General features: G+C 37.6%; 1 protein-coding gene across 1 annotated transcript in view; it reads left to right on the top strand.

Moving 5' to 3' along the window:
• STARD3NL (STARD3 N-terminal like) overlaps window positions 1-22,135 on the top strand; it is a 270,999-nt gene that overhangs the window by 240,669 nt on the left and 8,195 nt on the right. Inside the window, exon 7 of the mRNA XM_053714421.1 lies at window positions 10,154-10,252. Within this exon, the coding sequence (XP_053570396.1) occupies window positions 10,154-10,252 (99 nt within the window). The remainder of the gene's footprint in view (window positions 1-10,153; window positions 10,253-22,135) is intronic.

Here is a 22,135-nt window from a genome sequence, read left to right on the forward strand (position 1 = left end):
GCCGTGTATTATACTTTCTGAATTGAGGTGCACAATACTGCTCGTCACAAAGACACCAATGTCATTGATGTGTGAACGTGCACCGCTTCTGTCACAGGGTGCGAGAATACTTAAAGGGCCACTAAACCCAAAATCTTTCTTTCATGATTCAGATAGAGAATAGAAATTTAAACAACATTACAATTTACTTCTATTATTTATTTTGCTTCCTTTTTTAGATATCCTTAGTTGAAACAAAAGCAATGCACATGCTGAGCCAATCACACAAGGCTTCTATGTGCAGCAACCAATCAGCAGCTACTGAGCATATCTAGATATTCTTTTCAACAAAGAATATCAAGAGAATAAAACAAATGAGATAATATAAGTAAATTAGAAAGATGTTTAAAATTGCATTCTCTTTCTAAATCATGAAAGAAAAAATGTGGGTGTCATGTCCCTTTAAGCTCCAAAATGGTGGCACCCAGTGTGGACATGCAGAGCTTCACTAACCTGCATTTAAAAGCGAATACATTAAGAGAATGACCATAAAGAGAGTTGCAGACACATAAGGAAGTTGAGTAGTAACCATTTTATTGTAGTTATACCCAGCAGTTTAGTATTTCTTTAAAACCCTTTGTTTTAACCCCTTAAAGAGACACTAATTCCAAATTTTTTCTTTCATGATTCAGATAGAGAATACAAATGTAAACAATGTTACAATTTACTTCTATTATTTATTTTGCTTCATTTTTTAGATATCCTTAGTTGAAGAAAAAGCAATACACATGGGTGAGCCAATCACACGAGGCTTCTAAGTGCAGCAACCAATCAGCAGCTACTGAGCCTATCTAGATATGCTTTTCAGCAAAGAATATCAAGAGAATAAAACAAATTGGATAATAGAAGTAAATTAGAAAGTTGTTTAACATTGCATGCTCTTTCTAAATCATGAAAGAAAAAAATTTGGCTTTCATGTCCCTTTAAGGACCACAGCACTTTTCCATTTTCTGACCGTTTGGGACCAAGGCTATTTTTGCGGTGTTTGCGATTAGCTGTAATTTTCCTATTACTCATTTACTGTACCCACACATATTATATACCGTATTTCTCGCCATTAAATGGACTTTCTAAAGATACCATTATTTTCATCATATCTTATACTATACTTTACTATAAAAAAATATATAAAATATGATGAAAAAATGGAAAAAACACACTTTTTCTAACTTTGACCCCCAAAATCTTACACATCTACAACCACTAAGAAAACACCCATGTTAAATAGTTTCTAAATTTTGTCCTGAGTTTAGAAATATCCAATGTTTACATGTTCTTTGCTTTTTTTGTAACTTATAGGGCCATAAATACAAGTAACACTTTGCTATTTCCAAACCACTTCTTTTCAAAATTAGCGCTAGTTACATTAGAACACTGATATCTTTCTGGAATCCCTGAATATCCCTTGACATGTATGTATTTTATTTTAGAACTCATCCCAAAGTATTGATCTAGGCCCATTTTGGTATATTTCATGCCACCATTTCACCGCCAAATACGATCAAACAAAAAAAATTGTTCACTTTTTCACTAATTTTTTCACAAACTTTAGGTTTCTCACTGAATTTATTTACAAACAGCTTGTGCAATTATGGCACAAATGGTTGTAAATGCTTCTCTGGGATCCCCTTTGTTAAGAAATAGCAGACTTATATGGCTTTGGCGTTGCTTTTTGGTAATTAGAAGGCCTCTAAATGCCGTTGTGCACCACACGTGTATTATGCCCAGCAGCGAAGGGGTTAATTAGGGAGCATGTAGGGTTAATTTTAGCTTTAGTGTAGTGTAGTAGACAACCCAAAGTTTTGATCTAGATCCATTTTGGTATCTTTCATGCCACCATTTCACTGCCAAAAGCGATCAAATAAAAAAAAAACGTTTACTTTTTTACACATTTTTTCACAAACTTTTGGTTTCTCACTGAAATTATTTACAAACAGCTAGTGCAATTATGGCACAAATGGTTGTAAATGCTTCTCTGGGATCCTTTTTTCAGAAATAGCAGACATATATGGCTTTGGCGTTGCTTTTTGGCAATTAGAAGGCCGCTAAATGCCGCTGCGCACCACACTTGTATTATGCCCAGCAAAGTTGATGGGGCTATTTCTACTCTTGTCAAACATACTGCTATTCCTATGGAAGATAGTGCTTCCTTTAAGGACCCTTTATATAGGAAACTTGAATCTTATCTAAGGAAAGCTTATTTATATTTTGGCTATCTTCTCAGGCCTGCCATTTCTATGGCTGATGTTGTAGCTGCATCAACTAAATGGATCCTGATTTTTTTACCATTGTTCGCTTGCTTCAATATACTAATCATTTTATCTGTGTTGCCATTTCTCCTACATTGGTGTGTCCGGTCCACGGCTTCATCCTTACTTGTGGGATATTCTCATTCCCTACAGGAAATGGCAAAGAGAGCACACAGCAAAAGCTGTCCATATAGCCCCCCCTCTGGCTCCGCCCCCCAGTCATTCTCTTTGCCACTCTGAACAAGTAGCATCTCCACGGGGATGGTAAAGAGTATGTGGTGTTAGTTGTAGTTTTATTTCTTCTATCAAGAGTTTGTTATTTTAAAATAGTGCCGGTTTGTACTATTTACTCTACAACAGAAAGTGATGAAGATTTCTCTTAAAAGAGGAGTATGATTTTAGCACCAGTAACTAAAATCCATTGCTGTTCCCACGCAAGACTGTTGAAACCAGAGAACTTCAGTTGGGGGGAACAGTTTGCAGGCTTATCTGCTTCAGGTATGACCAGTCTCTTTTCTAACAAGACATAGTAATGCTAGAAGACTGTCAGTTTTCCCTTATGGGATCGGTAAGCCATTTTCTTAGACTCAGTAACAGAATCAAGGCTTATAAATTGGGCTCTATGCTGGTTTACACTATTGTGGGCTAAATCGATTTGTTTATTTCATATTTATATGACATTTGGAGTGTTTTGTGAACTTTGAAACACTTTTGGGAACGTTTAATTGCGCCTGGCAGTTGTTTAGACGCCTAATCTAGTCAGAAAGGCCCCTTCACTCTGGTATGCAGAGGGAGGAGGCCTCATTTTCTCGCCTCAGTTGCGCAGTTACTTCTATAGGCAGTGCATGCAGCTTCATGTGAGAGGGTCCTGTGGCTGAGAAACGGACTCAGGAAGGCTTATTTCTGTGGTGAATAACCCCTAAGGAAGGTAAAATCCGCAGCAAAGTCTGTGGCAGGGACTGTAGTGTGTTTAAACCGGTAAATTGAACTATTAGCTCCGGTTTGCTCATTTAAGGGTTTAGAGACTTGAGATTTGGTGTGCAATACTTTCAAAGCATTAAGGCACTGGGGTGTAAATTTTATAAAGATCGGATATTTCCTTGATAGTTTTTCGAACATTCAGAAATAAAGTGTGCTCTTTTTATTATTTAAAGAGACAGTAACGGTTTTGTTTAAAATCGTTTTTATTGCATTAATAGCCTGCCTAAATCTGTCTAACATGTCTGTACCTTCAGATAGCATATGTTCTGTGTGTATGGAAGTCAAGGTGGTTCCCCCTTTAAATGTATGTGCAAATTGTGCCATGGCGTCCAAACAAAGTAAGGACAGTACTGTCACATTTAATAAGGTTGCCCAAGATGATTCTTCAAATGAAGGATAATTCTATAGCAAATCTTTTATCCAAACTGCCAGCATTTCCCAGAAAGCGTGATTGCTCAGTTTTAAATACAGAGGATGAGCAAGTTGGCGCTGACGCTAATTTATCTGTTATACCCTCACATCAATCTGAGTTGGCAGTGAGGGAGGGTCTGTCTGAGGGAGAAATTTCTGATTCAGGAAAAGTTTCTCAGCAGGCAGAACCTGATATTGTGGCATTTAAATTTAAGCTAGAACATCTCCGCGCCCTGCTTAAGGAGGTGCTAGCTACTCTTGATGATTGTGATTCTTTGGTGATTCCAGAGAAGTTGTGCAAAATGGACAAATTCTTAGAGGTCCCAGTGCACGCTGATGCTTTTCCGATTCCCAAGAGGGTGGCGGACATAGTGACTAAGGAGTGGGAGAAGCCAGGTGTCCCTTTTGTTCCACCTCCTATATTTAAGAAAATGTTCCCCATTGTCGACCCCAGAAGGGACGCATGGCAAACGGTCCCTAAGGTAGAGGGGGCAGTTTCAACGTTAGCCAAGCGCACAACTATTCCTATTGAGGACAGTTGCGCTTTCAAAGATCCTATGGATAAAAAATTGGAAGGATTGCTTAAAAAGATATTTGTTCAGCAAGGTTTCCTTCTTCAACCAATTTCGTGCATTATTCCTGTCACCACGGCGGCGTCTTTTTGGTTCGAGGAACTAGAAAATTCGCTCCAAAAGGAGACTCCATATGATGAAGTCATGGAAATCAAGCCTGTCTACAGACCTATGACTCCTCCATGGAGTCTAAACTTAGTTCTTTCAGTTCTTCATGGGGTTCCGTTTGAACCCCTACATTCCATAGATATTAAGTTACTATCTTGGAAAGTTCTGTTTTTGGTTGCTATTTCTTCTGCTAGAAGAGTTTCTGAATTGTCTGCTTTGCAGTGTATTTCACCCTATCTGGTATTCCATACAGATAAGGTAGTTTTACATACCAAGCCTGGGTTTCTTCCAAAAGTGGTTTCCAACAGGAATATTAACCAGGAAATAATTGTTCCTTCTCTGTGTCCGAATCCAGTTTCGAAGAAGGAACGTTTGTTACACAACCTAGATGTGGTCCGTGCTTTAAAATTCTATTTAGAAGCGACAAAGAATTTCAGACAGACATCATCCTTGTTTGTTGTTTATTCTGGTAAGAGGAGAGGGCAGAAAGCTACTGCTACCTCTCTTTCCTTTTGGCTGAAAAGCATCATCCGATTGGCTTATGAGACTGCCGGACGGCAGCCTCCTGAACGAATTACAGCTCACTCTACTAGAGCTGTGGCTTCCACATGGGCCTTCAAGAACGAGGCTTCTGTTGAACAGATCTGTAAGGCAACGACTTGGTCTTCTCTGCATACATTTGCCAAATTTTACAAATTCGATACTTATGCTTCTTCGGAGGCTGTTTTTGGGAGAAAGGTTTTGCAAGCTGTGGTGCCTTCCGTTTAGGTTACCTGACTTGTTCCCTCCCTTCATCCGTGTCCTAAAGCTTTGGTATTGGTTCCCACAAGTAAGGATGAAGCCGTGGACCGGACACACCAATGTAGGAGAAAACAGAATTTATGTTTACCTGATAAATTGCTTTCTCCTACGGTGTGTCCGGTCCACGGCCCGCCCTGGCTTTTAGTCAGGTTTAAAATTTGTATTTTCTGTACACTACAGTCACCACGGCACCTTATGGTTTCTCCTTTTTCTCCTAACCGTCGGTCGAATGACTGGGTGGCGGAGCCAGAGGGGGGGCTATATGGACAGCTTTTGCTGTGTGCTCTCTTTGCCATTTCCTGTAGGGAATGAGAATATCCCACAAGTAAGGATGAAGCCGTGGACCGGACACACCGTAGGAGAAAGCAATTTATCAGGTAAACATAAATTCTGTTTTTTGATATCATCAAAATTGATGTTAAATCTATGTCTTTAGCTATTTTAGCTAGAAGAGCTTTGTGGCTCAAATATCTGAATGCTGACATGGTATCTAAGTCTAGATTACTATCTCTTTCTTTCCAAGGTAATAATTTATTTGGTTCTCAGTTGGATTCGATTATTTCAACTGTCACTGGGGGGAAGGGAGTTTTTTTACCTCAGGATAAAAGACCTAAGGGTAAATCTAAAGCTTCTAACCATTTTCGTTCCTTTTGACAAAATAAGGAACAGAAACCCAATCCTTCCCCCAAAGAATCTGGTTCTAATTGGAAACCTTCTTCAAGTTGGAGTAAATCCAAGCCATTTAAGAAACCAAAGCCAGCTCCCAAGTCTGCATGAAGGTGAGGCCCTCATTCCAGCTCAGCTGGTAGGGGCAGATTAAGATTCTTCCAAAGCATTTGGGCAGATTCTGTCCAAAATCAATGGATTTCAGAGTAAGACCTCCTGTGAGAAGATTCAAGGATACCAAATAGGATTCAGAGTAACACCTCGTGTGAGAAGATTTTTTCTCTCATGCATCCCAGCAAATCCAGTAAAGGCTCAGGCTTTTCTGAAGTGTGTTTCAGACCTGGAGCTTTCAGGGGTAATCATACCAGTTCCATTTCAGGAACAGGGTCTGGGGTTTTATTCAAATCTATTCATTGTCCCAAAGAAAGAAAATTCATTCAGGCCAGTGCTGAATCTGAAAATTTTGAAACGTTTTGTAAGAGTGCCAACTTTCAAAATGGTTACTATAAGGACTATTCTGCCTTTTGTTCAGCAAGGGCATTATATGTCCACGATAGACTTACAGGATGCATATCTTCATATTCTGATTCATCCAGACTGCTATCAGTTTCTGAGATTCTCTTTTCTAGACAAGCATTACCAATTTGTAGCTCTTCCATTTGGCTTAGCGACAGCTCCAAGAATCTTTTCGAAGTTTCTCGGTGCCCTACTCTCTGTAATCAGAGAACGGGATATTGCGGTGTTTCCTTATTTGGACGATATCTTAGTACTAGCTCAGTCTTTACATTCTGCAGAATCTCACATGAATCAACTAGTGTTGTTTCTTCAAAGTCATGGTTGGAGGATCAATTTACCAAAAAGTTCCTTGATTTCTCAGACAAGGGTCACCTTTTTAGGTTTCCAGATAGATTGTGTCCATGACTCTGTCTCTAACAGACAAGAAACTAATAAAATTGGTTTCAGCTTGTCGAAACTTTCAGTCTCAATCATTCCCTTCAGTAGCTATGTGCATGGAAGTTTTAGGTTTCATGACTGCAGCATCGGACCCGATCCCCTTTGCTCGTTTTCATATGAGACTTCTCCAGCTTTGTATGCTGAATCAATGGTGCAGGGATTATACAAATATATCACAATTAATATCCTTAAATCCCAGTGTTCGACTCTCTCTGACTTAGTGGTTAGATCACCATCGTATAGTTCAAGGGGCCTCTTTTGTTCGTCCAACCTGGACTGTGATCACAACAGATGCAAGTCTTTCAGGTTAGGGAGCTGTATGGGGATCTCTGACAGCACAAGAAGTTTGGAAATCTCAATAGGCGAGGTTACCAATCAATATTTTAGAAATCTGTGCTATTTTCAGGGCTCTTCAGGTTTGGCCTCTGTTGAAGAGAGAACCGTTCATTTGTTTTTAGACAGACAATATCACAACTGTGGCATATGTAAATCATCAGGGTGGGACTCACAGTCCCCAAGCTATGAAAGAAGTATCTAGGATACTTTCTTGGGCGGAATCCAGCTCCTGTCTAATTTCTGCGGTTCATATCCCAGGTGTAGACAATTGGGAAGCGGATTATCTAAGCCGTCAGACTTTACATCCGGGGGAGTGGTCGCTCCATCCAGATGTATTTTCTCAGATTGTTCAGATGGGGTCTTCCAGAAATAGATTTGATGGCTTCCCATCTAAACAAGAAACTTCCCAGGTACCTGTCCAGGTCCAGGGATCCTCAGGCGGAGGCGGTGGATCCGTTAGCAGTTCCTTGATGTTACCAACCTGCTTATATGTTCCCGCCTCTAGTTCTTCTTCCAAGAGTGATCTCCAAGATTATCATGAAACAATCATTTGTATTGCTGGTAGCTCCCGCATGGCCTCACAGGTTTTGGTATGCAGATCTTGTTCGGATGTCCAGTTGTCAACCTTGGCCACTTCCTTTAAGACCAGACCTTCTGTCTCAAGGTCCGTTTTTCCATCAGGATCTTAAATCATTAAATTTGAAGGTATGGAAATTGAACACCTAGTGCTTAGTCATAGAGGTTTCTCTGACTCGGTGATTAATTCTATGTTACAGGCTCGTAAATCTGTTTCTTGGAAGATTTATTATTGAGTTATATTTCATGGTTCTTCTCATAAAGTCTCCTGGCATTCTTTTAGAATTCCTAGAATTTTACAGTTTCTTCAGGATGGTTTGGATAAAGGTTTGTCTGCAAGTTCCTTGAAGGGACAAATCTCTGCTCTTTCTGTTTTATTTCACAGAAAGATTGCTAAGCTTCCTGATATTCACTGTTTTGTACAGGCTTTGGTCCGTATCAAGCCTGTCATTAAGTCAATCTCTCCTCCTTAGAGTCTTAATTTGGTTTTGAAGGCTTTACAGGCTCCTCCATTTGAGCCTATGCATTCTTTGGACATTAAACTACTTTCTTGGAAAGTGTTGTTCCTTTTGGCAATCTCTTCTGCTAGAAGAGTTTCCAAATTATCTGCTCTTTCTTGTAAATCTCCTTTTCTGATTTTCTATCAGGATAAGGCAGTTTTGCGGACTTCATTTAAATTTCTACCTAAGGTTGTGAATTCTAACAACGTTAATAGGGAAATTGTTGTTCCTTCTTTGTGTCCTAATCCTAAGAATTCTTTGGAGAGATCCTTACATTCTTTGGATATTGTAAGAGTTTTGAAATATTATGTTGAAGCTACTAAAGATTTCAGGAAGACTTCTAGTCTATTTGTTGTATTTTCTGGTTCTGGGAAAGGTCAGAAGGCTTCTGCTATTTCCTTGGCTTCTTGGTTAAAGCTTTTGATTCTTCAAGCTTATTTGGAGTCGGGTCAGGCCCCGCCTCAGAGAATTACAGCTCATTCTACTAGATCAGTCTCCACTTCGTGGGCTTTTAAGAATGAAGCTTCAGTTGATCAGATTTGCAAAGCAGCAACTTGGCCTTCTTTGCACACATTTACTAAATTCTACCGTTTTATGTATTTGCTTCTTCAGAAGCAGTTTTTGGTAGAAAAGTTTTTCAGGCAGCTCTTTCAGTTTGATTCCTCTGCTTATGTTTAATTTTTATCTTTTCATTTATGAGAATAAACTTATATTTTGGGTTGTGGATTAATTTTTTTCAGTGGAAAATGGCTGTTATTATTTTTATCCCTCCCTCTCTAGTGACTCTTCTGTGGAGTTCCACATCTTGGGTATTACTATCCCATACGTCACTAGCTCATGGACTCTTGCCAATTACATGAAAGAAAACATAATTTATGTAAGAACTTACCTGATAAATTCATTTATTTCATATTGGCAAGAGTCCATGAGATCCACCCTTTTTATGGTGGTTATGATTTTTTGTATTAAGCACAATTATTTCCAAATTCCTTTGTTGATGCTTTTTACTCCTTTCTTTATCACCCCACTACTTGGCTATTCGTTAAACTGAATTGTGGGTTTGGTGAGGGGTGTATTTATAGGCATTTTGAGGTTTGGGAAACTTTTCCCCTCCTGGTAGGATTGTATATCCCATACGTCACTAGCTTATGGACTCTTGCCAATATGAAAGAAATTAATGTTTCAGGTAAGTTCTTACATAAATTATGTTTTTTCTTTCATTATTCAGATAGAGAACACAATTTATAAAAAGTTTCCATTTGTTTTCTATTATCAAATGTGCTTTGTTCTCATGCTTTTCTTTGTTGTAGAGATACCTATATGGGTAGCGTGCACATGCCTGAATCACTACATGACAAGAAATAGTGCTGCCATCTTGTGCTCTTGCTAATCTAAAACATTGTTGCAAAACTCCTGGCATATAGTGCTCCAGACACGTGCACCATCCTAAGCTTACATCCCTGCTTTTCAACAAAGGATACCAAGAAAATATAATAATAGAAGTTCATAAAAAAGTTGTTTACAATTGAATCATGAAAGACAAAAATTGTGTTTTATGTCCTTTTAAATCCAGGCTATTGACAGGCAATGTAAACACAGCCAGCAGAAACAAATTACACTCCCAGTGGGGTGAAGAAAAGATAAATAATCAAATGATAATGTTTCAATTTTCTCTCTCTAAGTATTGAGCTTTTGGTTTACAGTCAAATATAAGATAAGGAAGCAAGTGTGTGTACATAAAGTGATAACATAATGAGATATTATTTTACCTGCTAGCTCAAACCATTGTAATAGGATGTGCTTTAAGCACAAAACCAGCTATTTCATGTACACAAATAAACCTGAACATGCATTTTCTCATACATTTTATGCAGCTTATATAACAAGTCATTGAAAATACATTAAGGGAAAATAAGTTTACAGTATACTGTCTCTTTAAGTTAAATGCCCTCTTTTCTAGGACTGCTGATGATCCGGAGAGTTTCAGAACGAGCTGTCCTCCTCCCACCTGCACCTATGTCTGAGGGGCAGTTTTACTCCCCACCTGAATCTATTGCAGGTAAGCAAAGTAATATTTTCATATGACTTACATCCTAGTTTCTCAGTCTGGGGTTACAAGAGGACACTCAGGCCACAGGCAAATAATAGTTCCCTGTGTCATATATCATAGAAGTTGTAATGTGGCTAAATGAAATCCACCAATCAGCAAGTGCTACCCAGGGGAAATGGGCCGGCTCCTAAGATTACATTCTTGCCTTTTCAAATAAAGATACCAAGAGAACTAAGAAAAATTGACAGGAGTAGTAAATTAGAAAGTTGCTTAAAATTGCATGCTCTATCTTAATCATGAAATTTTAATTTTGACTAGAGTATCCCTTTAACTGCTAACTAATAAACCCCTTCACTCCTGGGAATTTCAGAAGTGTGGTGCACAGCTGCAATTAGCAGCCTTATAGTCACCAAAAACTATAGGCAAAGCGATGCATGTCTGCTATTTCTGAGAAACCCAAAGTTTGTCTATCTTAAAGGGACATAAAGCACAATTTTTTGCTTTCATGATTCAGACAGAGCATGTGATTTTAAACAACTTTCCAGTTTACTTCTATGATCTAATTTGTTTTGTTCTCTTGATATTGTTTGTCAAAAGGGATACCTAGGTAGACTCAGAGGCTGCTGATTGGTGGCTGCTCATATACGCCTCATGTTATTGGTTCCACCAATGCATTCACCAAGCTCCCAATAGTGCATTACTGATTCTTCAACAAAGGACACCAGGAGAATGAAGCAAATTGCATAATAGGAGTCAATTGCAAAGTTGTTTAACATTGTATTCTCTCTTTGAATCATGAAAGAAACATTTTGGGTTTCATGTCCCTTTAAAAAAAAAAATATATATATATATATATATATATATATATATATATATATATATATTGTGTGTGTGTGTATATATGTGTATATATATATATATATATATATATATGTGTGTATATATATATATATATATATATATATATATATATATATATATATATATTTGTGTATATATATGTGTATATACAGTCGTATGCAAAAGTTTAGGCACCCCTGACAATTTCCATGATTTTTTTTTATAAATAATTGGGTGTTTGGATCAGCAATTTCATTTTGATCTATCAAATAACTGAAGGAAACAGTAATATTTCAGTAGTGAAATGAGGTTTATTGGATTAGCAGAAAATGTGCAATATGCATCAATATGAAATTAGATAGGTGCATAAATTTGGGCACCCCAACAGAAATATTGCATCAATATTCAGTAGAGCCTCCTTTAGCAGAAATAACAGCCTCTAGACGCTTCCTATAGCCTGTAATGAGTGTCCGGATTCTGGATGAAGGTATTTTGGACCATTCCTCCTTGCAAAACATCTCCAGTTCAGTTAGGTTTGATGGTTACCGAGCATGGACAGCCCGCTTCAAATCACCCCACATATTTTCAATGATATTCAGGTCTGGGGACTGGGATGGCCATTCCAGAACATTGTACTTGTTCCTCTGCATAAATGCCAGAGTAGATTTTGAGCAGTGTTTTGGGTCGTTGTCTTATTGAAATATCCATCCCCGGCGTAACTTCAACTTTGTGACTGATTCCTCAACATTATTCTCAAGTATCTGCTGATATTGAGTGGAATCCATGCGACCCTCAACTTTAACAAGATTCCCAGTACCGGCACTGGCCACACAGCCCCACAGCATGATGGAACATCCACCAAATTTTACTGTGGGTAGCAAGTATTTGTCTTGGAACGCTGTGCTCTTTTGCCACCATGCATAACGCCCCTTGTTATTTCCAAATAACTCAATCTTTGTTTCATCAGTCCACAGCACCTTCTTCCAAAATGAAACTGGCTTGTCCAAATGTGCGTTTGCATACCTCAAGCGACTCTGTGGCGTGTGTGCAGAGAAGGCTTCTTCCGCATCACTCTCCCATACGCTGAATTGTTGAACGATGCACAGTGACACCATCTGCAGCAAGATGATGTTGTAGGTATTTGGAGGTGGTCTGTGTGTTGTTTTTGACAGTTCTCACCATCCTTTGCCTTTGCCTCTCCGATATTTTACTTCTGGCCTTAACAAGAACTGTGCCTGTGGTCTTCCATTTCCCACTATGTTCTTCACAGTGGACACTGACAGCTTAAATCTCTGCAATAGCTTTTTGTAGCCTTCCCCTAAACCATAATGTTGAATAATCTTTGTTTTCAGGTCATTTGAGAGTTGTTTTGAGGCCCCCATGTTGCCACTCTTCAGAAGAGAGTCAAAGAGAACAACAACTTGCATTTGACCACCTTAAATACCTTTTCTTATGATTGGATGCACCTGTCTATAAAGTTCAAGGCCTAATGGGCTCACCAAACCAATTGTGTGTTCCAATTAATCCGTGCTAGGTAGTTAAAGGTATTGAAATCAACAAAAGGACAAGGGTGCCAAAATTTATGCACCTGTCTAATTTCGTTTTGATGCATATTGCACATTTTCTGTTAATCCAATAAACCTCATTTCACTACTGAAATATTACTGTGTCCTTCAGTTATTTGATAAATCAAAATGAAATTTCTGATCCAAACACCCAATTATTTATAAATGAAAATCATGGAAATTGTCAGGGGTGCCTAAACTTTTGCATACGACTGTGTGTATATATATATATATATGTATATATATATATATATAGTTATAGGGGTCAAAGGTACCCCCATTGCAAAGGAACCCACATTTTAAGCAACTTTCTAATTTACTCCTATTATCACATTTTCTTCATTCTCTTGGTATCTTTATTTGAAATGCAAGAATGTAAGTTTAGAGGCCGGCCCATTTTTGGTGAACAACCTGGGTTGTTCTTGCTGATTGGTGGATAAATTCATCCACCAATAAAAAAAAGTGCTGTCCAGAGTCTGAACCAAAAATAAATCTTAGATGCCTTCTTTTTCAAATAAAGATAGCAAGAAAACGAAGAAAAACTGATAATAGGAGCAAATTAGAAAGTTGCCTAAAATTGCATGCTCTATCTGAATCACAAATGAAAAAAATTGGGTTCAGTGTCCCTTTAAAATAATATATATATATATATATATATATATATATGTTTGGTCTTAGCTGAATTACAGTATGCCAATGAGACATATTTTGAGATTTTTAATCTTGTGATAATTAATCTTTTTATATATAGATATATTTTACTTTATTTTTGATAATGTTACAATAATTCTAAATAAACAACAAGTTGAAACTATCATCAACTGAAAACTCTTTTTATGCCAAAAAAATATATAGTTTCATTAGTGTTTTTTTTTTATTGATTGATATATTGTGCTCGATAACTTCAAAAACAGCAAAGGGACAACATTATTTACAAAGCTTGATATATTTTGCAGCCCCTCTTGTGAAAACTAGAGTATTTACATGACAATTACAAATATTACCTGTTATGAGATGGCAGAGGTGAGGATACTCAGTACCAGTGAGTACCACCACAAAAAAAGCCCTGGTTTTCATAGGTAAATCAAATAAACAAATGTTCTCTATTTCATTTTTAACGGAGTAATAGCAAAAATTCTAATATTGATTTGGCTATGTTTTTCCTCTGAAATTACTGGTAGCGAAGGGGTTAAAGGTAAAAACCTGAACTGTATGCAGTAAGCTTTTGGAGATGAATCATAAAAAGAAAATATTTTTTATATCTTTGACCATCTTGTATTCAATAACAGTTTAGTAGTTTATTTTTTGAACAACATCTCCACCTTGTGGCTAATTCAGAGTACAACTAGAATTTGGCAAACTGTTATACCTATATACAAAAGGAATTCATATTATTTGACAGCATTCATTTATTTTAAAAAATTAAATAAAAAAATATAACTTTGGATCTTTCCTCAGAAGTATACTTTACTTAAAGGGGTACTAAACCCAATTTGTTTTCTTTTATGATTCGGATAGAGCATGCAATTTTAAGCACCTTTCTAATTTACTCCTATTATCAATTTTTCTTCATACTTTTGGTATCTTTATTTGAAAAAGCAGGAATGAAAGTTTAGGAGCCGGACCATTTTGGGTTCAGAACTCTGTATAGGGCATGCTGATTGGTGGTTACATTTAGCCACCAATCATCAAGCGCTACCCAGGTGCTGAACCTACAATGGGCTGGCTCTTAAGCTTTCATTACTGCTTTTCAAATAACTATACCAAGAGAATGAAGAAAAATTGATAATAGGAGTAAATTAGAAAGGTGCTTAAAATTGCATAAACTATCTAAATCATGAAAGAAAAAAATTGGGTTTAGTATCCCTTTGGCTGCTAAGCCATTTCCCACCTGGGTGCTAAGCTGGATTTGAGCTTTTTTTTTTTTTTTTACTTTTTTTTTTAATATATTTATTTTTTACTTTTTTATATTTTTTTCCAGATCCCCAAGACTTATACCATTGGAAGGTTTAGGCGATTACCTTTCCAACTGTGGGTCTTGGGGGTCTGTAGCTGCTTACATGCCTGAGAAACAGGCTTCTAAGCAGCATGCCCCCGTTTCCCTATATTGTCCATTGTTAATTTTAAATAAAGTTGCGCGGTGGCGTCATCACGTCATTGCACGTGACGTCACCACATGAATCGTGAAGCCCCGGCTGTGCCTCTCACTATTCAGGCCATATCGCCGGGTTTGGAGTCCCCAGATTGCTTCAAGTTCTAGCAATGGCTCTGAGTCATCGTCCGCACCTGACTGGGACAATTTGCGACGGCTCCGAGCCGTCGTTAGCACTCAAAGGGTTTTAAAGAAAGAATTCTAAAGCTAGATCCTATACTTTGAGCTATTGATAGCGACATAGCTACAACATATCAAAAGTATGTCACTGCCGATAACTTACGGATATTTTTACAACTGAAGAATTGTGGCAGCTACCAAGTAATAATGATAAATATTACTTTCCTTTTTATATTCTCTTATTATCAAATATTTCTTCCTTTAAATGCTCTCTGAAGACTTTTCTGTTCAGAGAAGCCTACCACCCAACTCAATAATATTCCTTTTACCTAACAACATTTCCCTCCTCTAACTCTGCATTAACATCTTTCTCACTCTTGTAGTCCTCACCTCCTGTTTCCCAACCTCCTGCCCTTCTAGATTGTAGGTTCCCACGGAAATAGGGCCCTCGATTCCTCCTGATTGTGTTTGTAAATTCTGTCCTGTCTCATAGTCTTAGAAGTTTTATACTATTGTTTTATTTAAATGATCTGTATCCATGGACAGCGCTGCGGAATATGATGGCGCTTCATAAAGTATAATAATAATAATAATAATTATGTATGTTGCTATTATGTTATAAGGAGCACAATGCTACACCAGACTCCTATTTGACAGTGAAACCTTTTAGCTTCTATGTGATAACATAGAGGTAAAAAATAAACGATCATCAATATTTATATAATCACATATTGAAATAAACCCTATGGGGCCCATTTATCAAGCTTCGAACAGAGCTTGAGGGCCCGTGTTTCTGGTGAGTCTTCAGACTCGCCAGAAACACCAGTTATGAAGCAGCGGTCTAAAGACTGCTGCTCCATAACCTGTCCGCCTGCTCTGATGAGGCGGACAGGAATCGCCCGAAATCAGCCCGATCGAGTACGATCGGGTTGATTGACACCTCCCTGCTGGCGGCCGATTGGCCGCGAGTCAGCAGGGGGCGGCGTTGCACCAACAGCTCTTGTGAGCTGCTGGTGAAATGTTAAATGCGGAGAGCGTATTGCTCTCCGCATTCAGCGAGGTCTTGCGGACCTGATCAGCACTGTCGGATCAGGTCCGACAGACCTTTAATAAATAGGCCCCTATATATCAATGGGTCTAGGGTTATAGGTGGCTAGGGTAATTGTGATGGGGAGAACACATAGTTAATGGGTCTATATTATTGCAACTCAGGATCAAAAGATCTTTGACATCTGGCCATAGTGAACAGCTGTAGAGAGCCACTGTCTAATGGTCCACTGTCACTAAATAAGAGCAGATTCCGTTTGATCAAGGTACTAAAATGTAGTCTTTTGAAAACTCTGCTGCTGTGGGTTTTTTTTCATTACAGCTCCAGGATCTTGCTATTAGTATGCTGTTAACCAATGCCTTGTTTTCTCTTATATACAGAATATTAATTGCCACAAAAATATTATTACCACATTGTCAGTTGTAACTAAAACAGGAATATTCCTTTTTCTTTTCTTTCTTTTTTCTTTTTTCTTTTTTCATGCCCTTAATGGAAATTGAAACAATCTCTGTATCACACCAGATACTGCATATAAATCCAGCTGGGAGCAAAGTTTTAAATTAGCTTCAAGCAAATAATGAAAACCTGGCATTTCCTTATCTTTTGCATTTAAAGGGACACTGGTATTATAATAGAATTCTCTATGCAGTACTCACATGCAGGGCATGGATGGTTTTCAAGTCAAGAGTGGCATATATATCTATTCATTGTTCATGCCCTGCGGAGCAACATCTTTTGATGCTTGAGTTTGTAAACCTAAAGGGACATGAAACCCCAAATTTTTCTTTTGTTATTCAGATAGAGAATACAATTTTAAACAACATTCCAATTTATTTCTAGTAGCTAATTTTCTTCATTCTTTAGATATCCTTAGTTGAAGCAATAGCAATGCACATGGATGAACCAATCATATGAGACATCTATGTGCAGCCACCAATCAGCAGCTACTGAGCCCATTTAGATATGCTTTTCAACAAAGGAATGAAGCAAATTAGATATTAGAAGTCAATTGCATCGTCGTTCTAAATCATGAAAGAAAAAAAATGTGGGTTTCATGTCCCTTTAACTTTGTGTTTAAACTCATGAAATTGTGTTAAAGACATTGTACAATGTAGTTTTAATTATTTATCATTACACTAGAATGTCCCTTTAAATGCAAAATGTAAAGAATGTATGTTTTCAGTATTTGCTTAATGAGAAGATCCTCATTCAAATGAGCTATCAGTTTGGGGAATGTGGATATCTTGCACAAAATGAAGATCTTTTAGTAAGTCAGTTTATCGTTCCCCTTATTTTGGTATCCAATGCACCACAAGGCCCAAGGAGGTCCTTGATTGAAGAATGGTCTTTGTAAGAGCCAATATCTTCATCCACAAGCAACACAGAGAGACTTAAATGGACACAATTAATATTTTTTTAATTAGACAGCAGTGTTTCTCAACTCCAGTCCTGAGGGCCCTTATGAGGCCAGATTTTCATTATATTTTAACTAGAGCACAGGTGAAATAATCATCTGAAGGGTGAGAGCAGGTTAGTAACCATGGTTACTGATCAGCTGATTATTTCACCTGTGCTCTAGTTAAGATATAATGAATATCTGGCCTGTTAAGGGTTCTGAGGACTGGACTTGAGAAACACTGAGATAGAGCATACAATTTTAAATTGCTTTTTAATTTCCTTTATTAATTAATTTGCTTTGTTCTCTTAATATCATTTGTTGATATTAGATAGGCATTACTGCAAGCTATTTGCTTATTGGTGGCTGCACATATATAACTCTTGTCATTGGTTCACTGGTTGTGTTAAGCTGTAAAGCTCCCTTTAGTGCATTGCTGCTCCTTCAACAAATAATACCAAGAGAAGTTCATTTGAAAGTTCTTTAAAACTAAAGAAACATTTTGGGTTTCATGTCCCTTAAGGACGAGCGTCGTACCCTGTACACCACTGCTGTCCTGGGCCTCTATCTGTCGCAGTCTATGTAAAAATAGCGAAATTGCGCTATTCCTGCATGCCCCATGGGTGGGGCAGTGCAGAAATAGACAGTCAGAGTTACTCGGTTGAGCGGTGGGGCCAATCATTAGTGGTGTGGGAGGGTTAGGAGGGAGGCGGGTGGGTGGCCCATCACAGCAGAGGGGCAGGAGCGGGTGGGACCACTACGTTACATAAAAAAATTTGTTTAGAGCAGTCCGGCAGTGAGTAAGAAGGAGGCTCCTAAAGTGGTGAGGGGGATTAGTCCTGGGAGGAGGGTAGGGTAATGATTATGGGGGGGGCAGCTACACTACAGAAAAATACATTTTTTTATTATTATTAAAAATAACATTTTAAAAAATTATGTAACTGGGTACTGGCAGACAGCTGCCAGTATCTAAGATGGCGGGAATTAGTTAGCAGGGGGAGTTGTTAGAGAGCTTTTTGGAAGGGATCAGGGAGGTGGGAAGGTAAAGGGATAATCCTCCACTAAGGAAAATAATAATAATAAAAAAACTTATCAGTTTAAACACACTCAAAATCAGGCAATATACTTATAGAAGACTGCAGCCATTTGTAATTCTAATTTATTTTCTAATAAAAAGTTAATTAGTAGAACAGCAGTATATTTGCTTGATGGGGTAAACCTGCAGTCATTTCATACATAAAGTTCAATTTGCAAAACTCTCAATTCAACTTATTAGGGTTCTACTATGTTAAAGGGACATCATATCCATGACGTGAAAGTGATGCAGCATAGCTGTAAAAAGCTGACTAGAAAATATTACCTTATCATGTCTGTCAAATGGAAGATATTTTATCTCACAATTTTCTTAGTAGCCACAACCCATTGTAAAGAGACTTTAAACAGCCAATCAGGATTCTTGTCCTGGGACTTGCAAGGGAGCGTGCATCTGGCATGTACAGGCACAGTCATGTTAGTTCCCTATTCAGTTTTAGAGGGTTTACTTTGAAATTTCCAAACTTTAGTGAAATCTCCTGTAAAAAATAAAATAAAACAGCACTAAAAAGTGCCATTACATTGCGATCTATAGGGAACTGTGTGTTCTCTAAATATATGTATGTGCTTATATACATATTTATTTATGTGTTAATATGTGTATATACACATATAAACACATAAATATATATGTATATAAGCATATACATATATATTTAAAATCTGCTGCACGACTTACCCCCTTCGCTGCGCTAGGTTCTCATGCCGTGTCTCATGGCATGAGAACGAGGCTCCCATTGGAGCATATGGAAAGGTGCTCTTGTGAGCACAAAGCTTCCATGCAATGTGAACTCGGGCTGACGTTCGCATTGCACCTAACTTGTAATACCAGCGTACATTTGCGTGCGGTGGTATTATTAAGTGGAGCCCAATCGGAATTAAGGTAGAAAAAAATCCTATTGGCTGATGCAATCAGCCACTAGGATTTTTCTACCTTAATTCCGATTGGCTGATAGAATTCTATCAGCCAATCGGAATTGAAGGGATGACGTCATTTAAAGGAACCTTCATTCAGTGTTAGCCGTCGGATGAAGAGGATGCTCCGCGTCGGATGTCTTGAAGATGGACCCGCTCCGCATAGGATGGATGAAGATAGAAGATGCCGTCTGGATGAAGACTTCTGCCCGTCTGGAGGACCACTTCGCCCGGCTTGGATGAAGACTTCTCTTGGCTTCGTTGAGGACTTTGGCCCGGTTGGATGAAGACTTCTCCCGGTAAGGTGATCTTCAAGGGGTTAGTGTTAGGTTTTTTTAAGGAGGTATTGGGTGGGTTTTAGAGTAGGGTTGGTTGTGTGGGTGGTGGGTTTTAATGTTGGGGGGGGATTTGTAATTTTTTTTTTACAGGTAAAAGAGCTGATTACTTTCGGGCAATGCCCCTCAAAAGGCCCTTTTAAGGGCTATTTGTAATTTAGTGTAGGGTAGGGCTTTTTTATTTTGGAGGGGCTTTTTTATTTTGTTAGGGGAATTAGATTAGGTGTAATTAGTTTAGACATCTTGTGATTTGTTTATTATTTTCTGTAATTTAGTGGGGGGGGGTTGTACTTTACCTAATTTTATTTAATTGTATTTAATTTAGGGAATTCATTTAATTATAGTGTAGTGTTAGGTGTTAGTGTAACTTAGGTTAGGTTAGGTTTTATTTTACAGGTCAATTTGTATTTATTTTAGCTAGGTAGTTATTCTACCTAGTTTTAATAAATACAAACTTGCCTGTAAAATAAAAATAAACCCTAAGATAGATACAATGTAACTATTAGTTAGTTATATTGTAGCTAGTTTAGGGTTTATTTTACAGGTAAGTATTTAGTTTTAAATAGGAATACTTTAGTTAATGTTAGGAATTTTATTTAGATTTATTTAAATTATATGTAAGTTAGACTTTAGGGTTAGACTTAGATTTAGGGGTTAATAACTTTAGTATAGTGGCGGCGACGTTGGGGGCGGCAGATTAGGGGTTAATAAATGTAGGTTGGTGTCAGCGATGTTAGGGACGGCAGATTAGGGGTTAATAATATTTAACTAATGTTTGCGAGGCTGGATTGCGGCGGTTTATGGGGTTAATAGGTAGTTTATGGGTGTTAGTGTACTTTTTAGCACTTTAGTTAAGAGTTTTATGCTACCGCGATGTAGTGTAAAAACTCTTAACTACTGACTTTAGAATGCGTTACCAGTCTTGACAGGAAAGGGTCTACCGCTTACTTTTTGGCAGACTCGTAATACCGGCACTATGCAAGTCCCATTGAAAAAAGAGGATACGCAATTTACGTAAGTGGATTTGCGGTATTTCCAAGTCTGGCCAAAAAAAGTGAGCGTGAGCCTGTACCTTCAAGACTCGTAATACCAGCGGGCGTTAAAAAGCAGCGTTAGGACCGGCAAACGCTGCTTTTTAAGCCTAACACAAAACTCGTAATCTAGCCGAATGTAAATAGGCATCATCAATATAATGTATGTTAAACAATCAAAACATGTTGAAATCAAGTTAAATTTGCCACAAAGCTTACTTCTCTTATCAAATTTCTTCATTCTTTGGTTATCCTTTGTTAAAAAGCATACATAGGTAGCCTCTGAAGCAGCAATGCACTACTGGGAGCTAGCTGCTTATTGGTTGCCACACACATGCATCTTGTCATTGGCTCATCAGAATTTTTCCACTAGTTCCCAGTAGTGCATTGCTTGATTTTTAGAGGGGTGACAAACAGTTATATACAAGCTATAGTGCAATAATATAATGCATTAGAGCATTTTTCCTTTATGTTCCTTGAAACTGTATGTATTTTTGACAATATTTCTGAATTGTTTATATTGGTTTATCAATTACTTGTCTGCTTTTTACTGATACATTGTTTATGTTCTTTGTTTACCTCCATCTTTTTTTTATTTTTCTTGTCTTCATATTAATTGGAAAACTGTTTAAAGGGTAAATCGAATGTTGTTAAGTGATGGGAAAAAAACTGACTAAAGCCTTAATAGCACGGCTTAAAATTGTGAGACATTTCATGAGAAAATGTGTGTGTGGTATATGTGCGGGTTATTTGTCTTCCTGATGGTCTTAACTATTTGTGCACCTTATTTATTAATATTAGGCAGGTGTGAACAGCAGTCAATTGTTAGAATCTTAATGAAGCGATTGTGGGCCTCACATTTGTTGAGTGATACAGAAAGAGATGTTTGTGTTGCTTCAAAAGCTAAAAACTAACCGATAAAACAAACTGTAAACCCACAGGAGATTCCTGTTAGTTTTATGGTGTCAATAACAGTTTGCAGGAAGGAAGAGGTGTGGAAGACAGTTCAGGGACATACAGTTAAAGATAGATTATTATTTTTTCCTGGTACATGCTATTAGCATTTGAGGGATTATTTTACATGGCAGAAGATACATGTATTTTATATGTTTATTAACATTTTATATTTATTGTTTACTAGTCAATGAACTTGTCCTTTTAATATATATATATATATATATATATATATATATATATATATATATATATATATATATATATATATATATATATTAATTGTGAGCTTGTTTTTATTAGATTTATCTTGCTAGCTCTCTATTTTTTATTACAGTATGTATGTATTGGGTACTTGTAAAGCGCGGCTAATCACCCGTAAGGGTCTCAAGGCGATGCTCATTTTATCGACCTCGGAAGGATGAAAGGCTGAGTGGACCTCGT

Source organism: Bombina bombina, chromosome 5 (genome assembly GCF_027579735.1).
Source record: "Bombina bombina isolate aBomBom1 chromosome 5, aBomBom1.pri, whole genome shotgun sequence".
In the NCBI taxonomy this organism is placed as follows: Eukaryota; Metazoa; Chordata; class Amphibia; order Anura; family Bombinatoridae; genus Bombina; species Bombina bombina.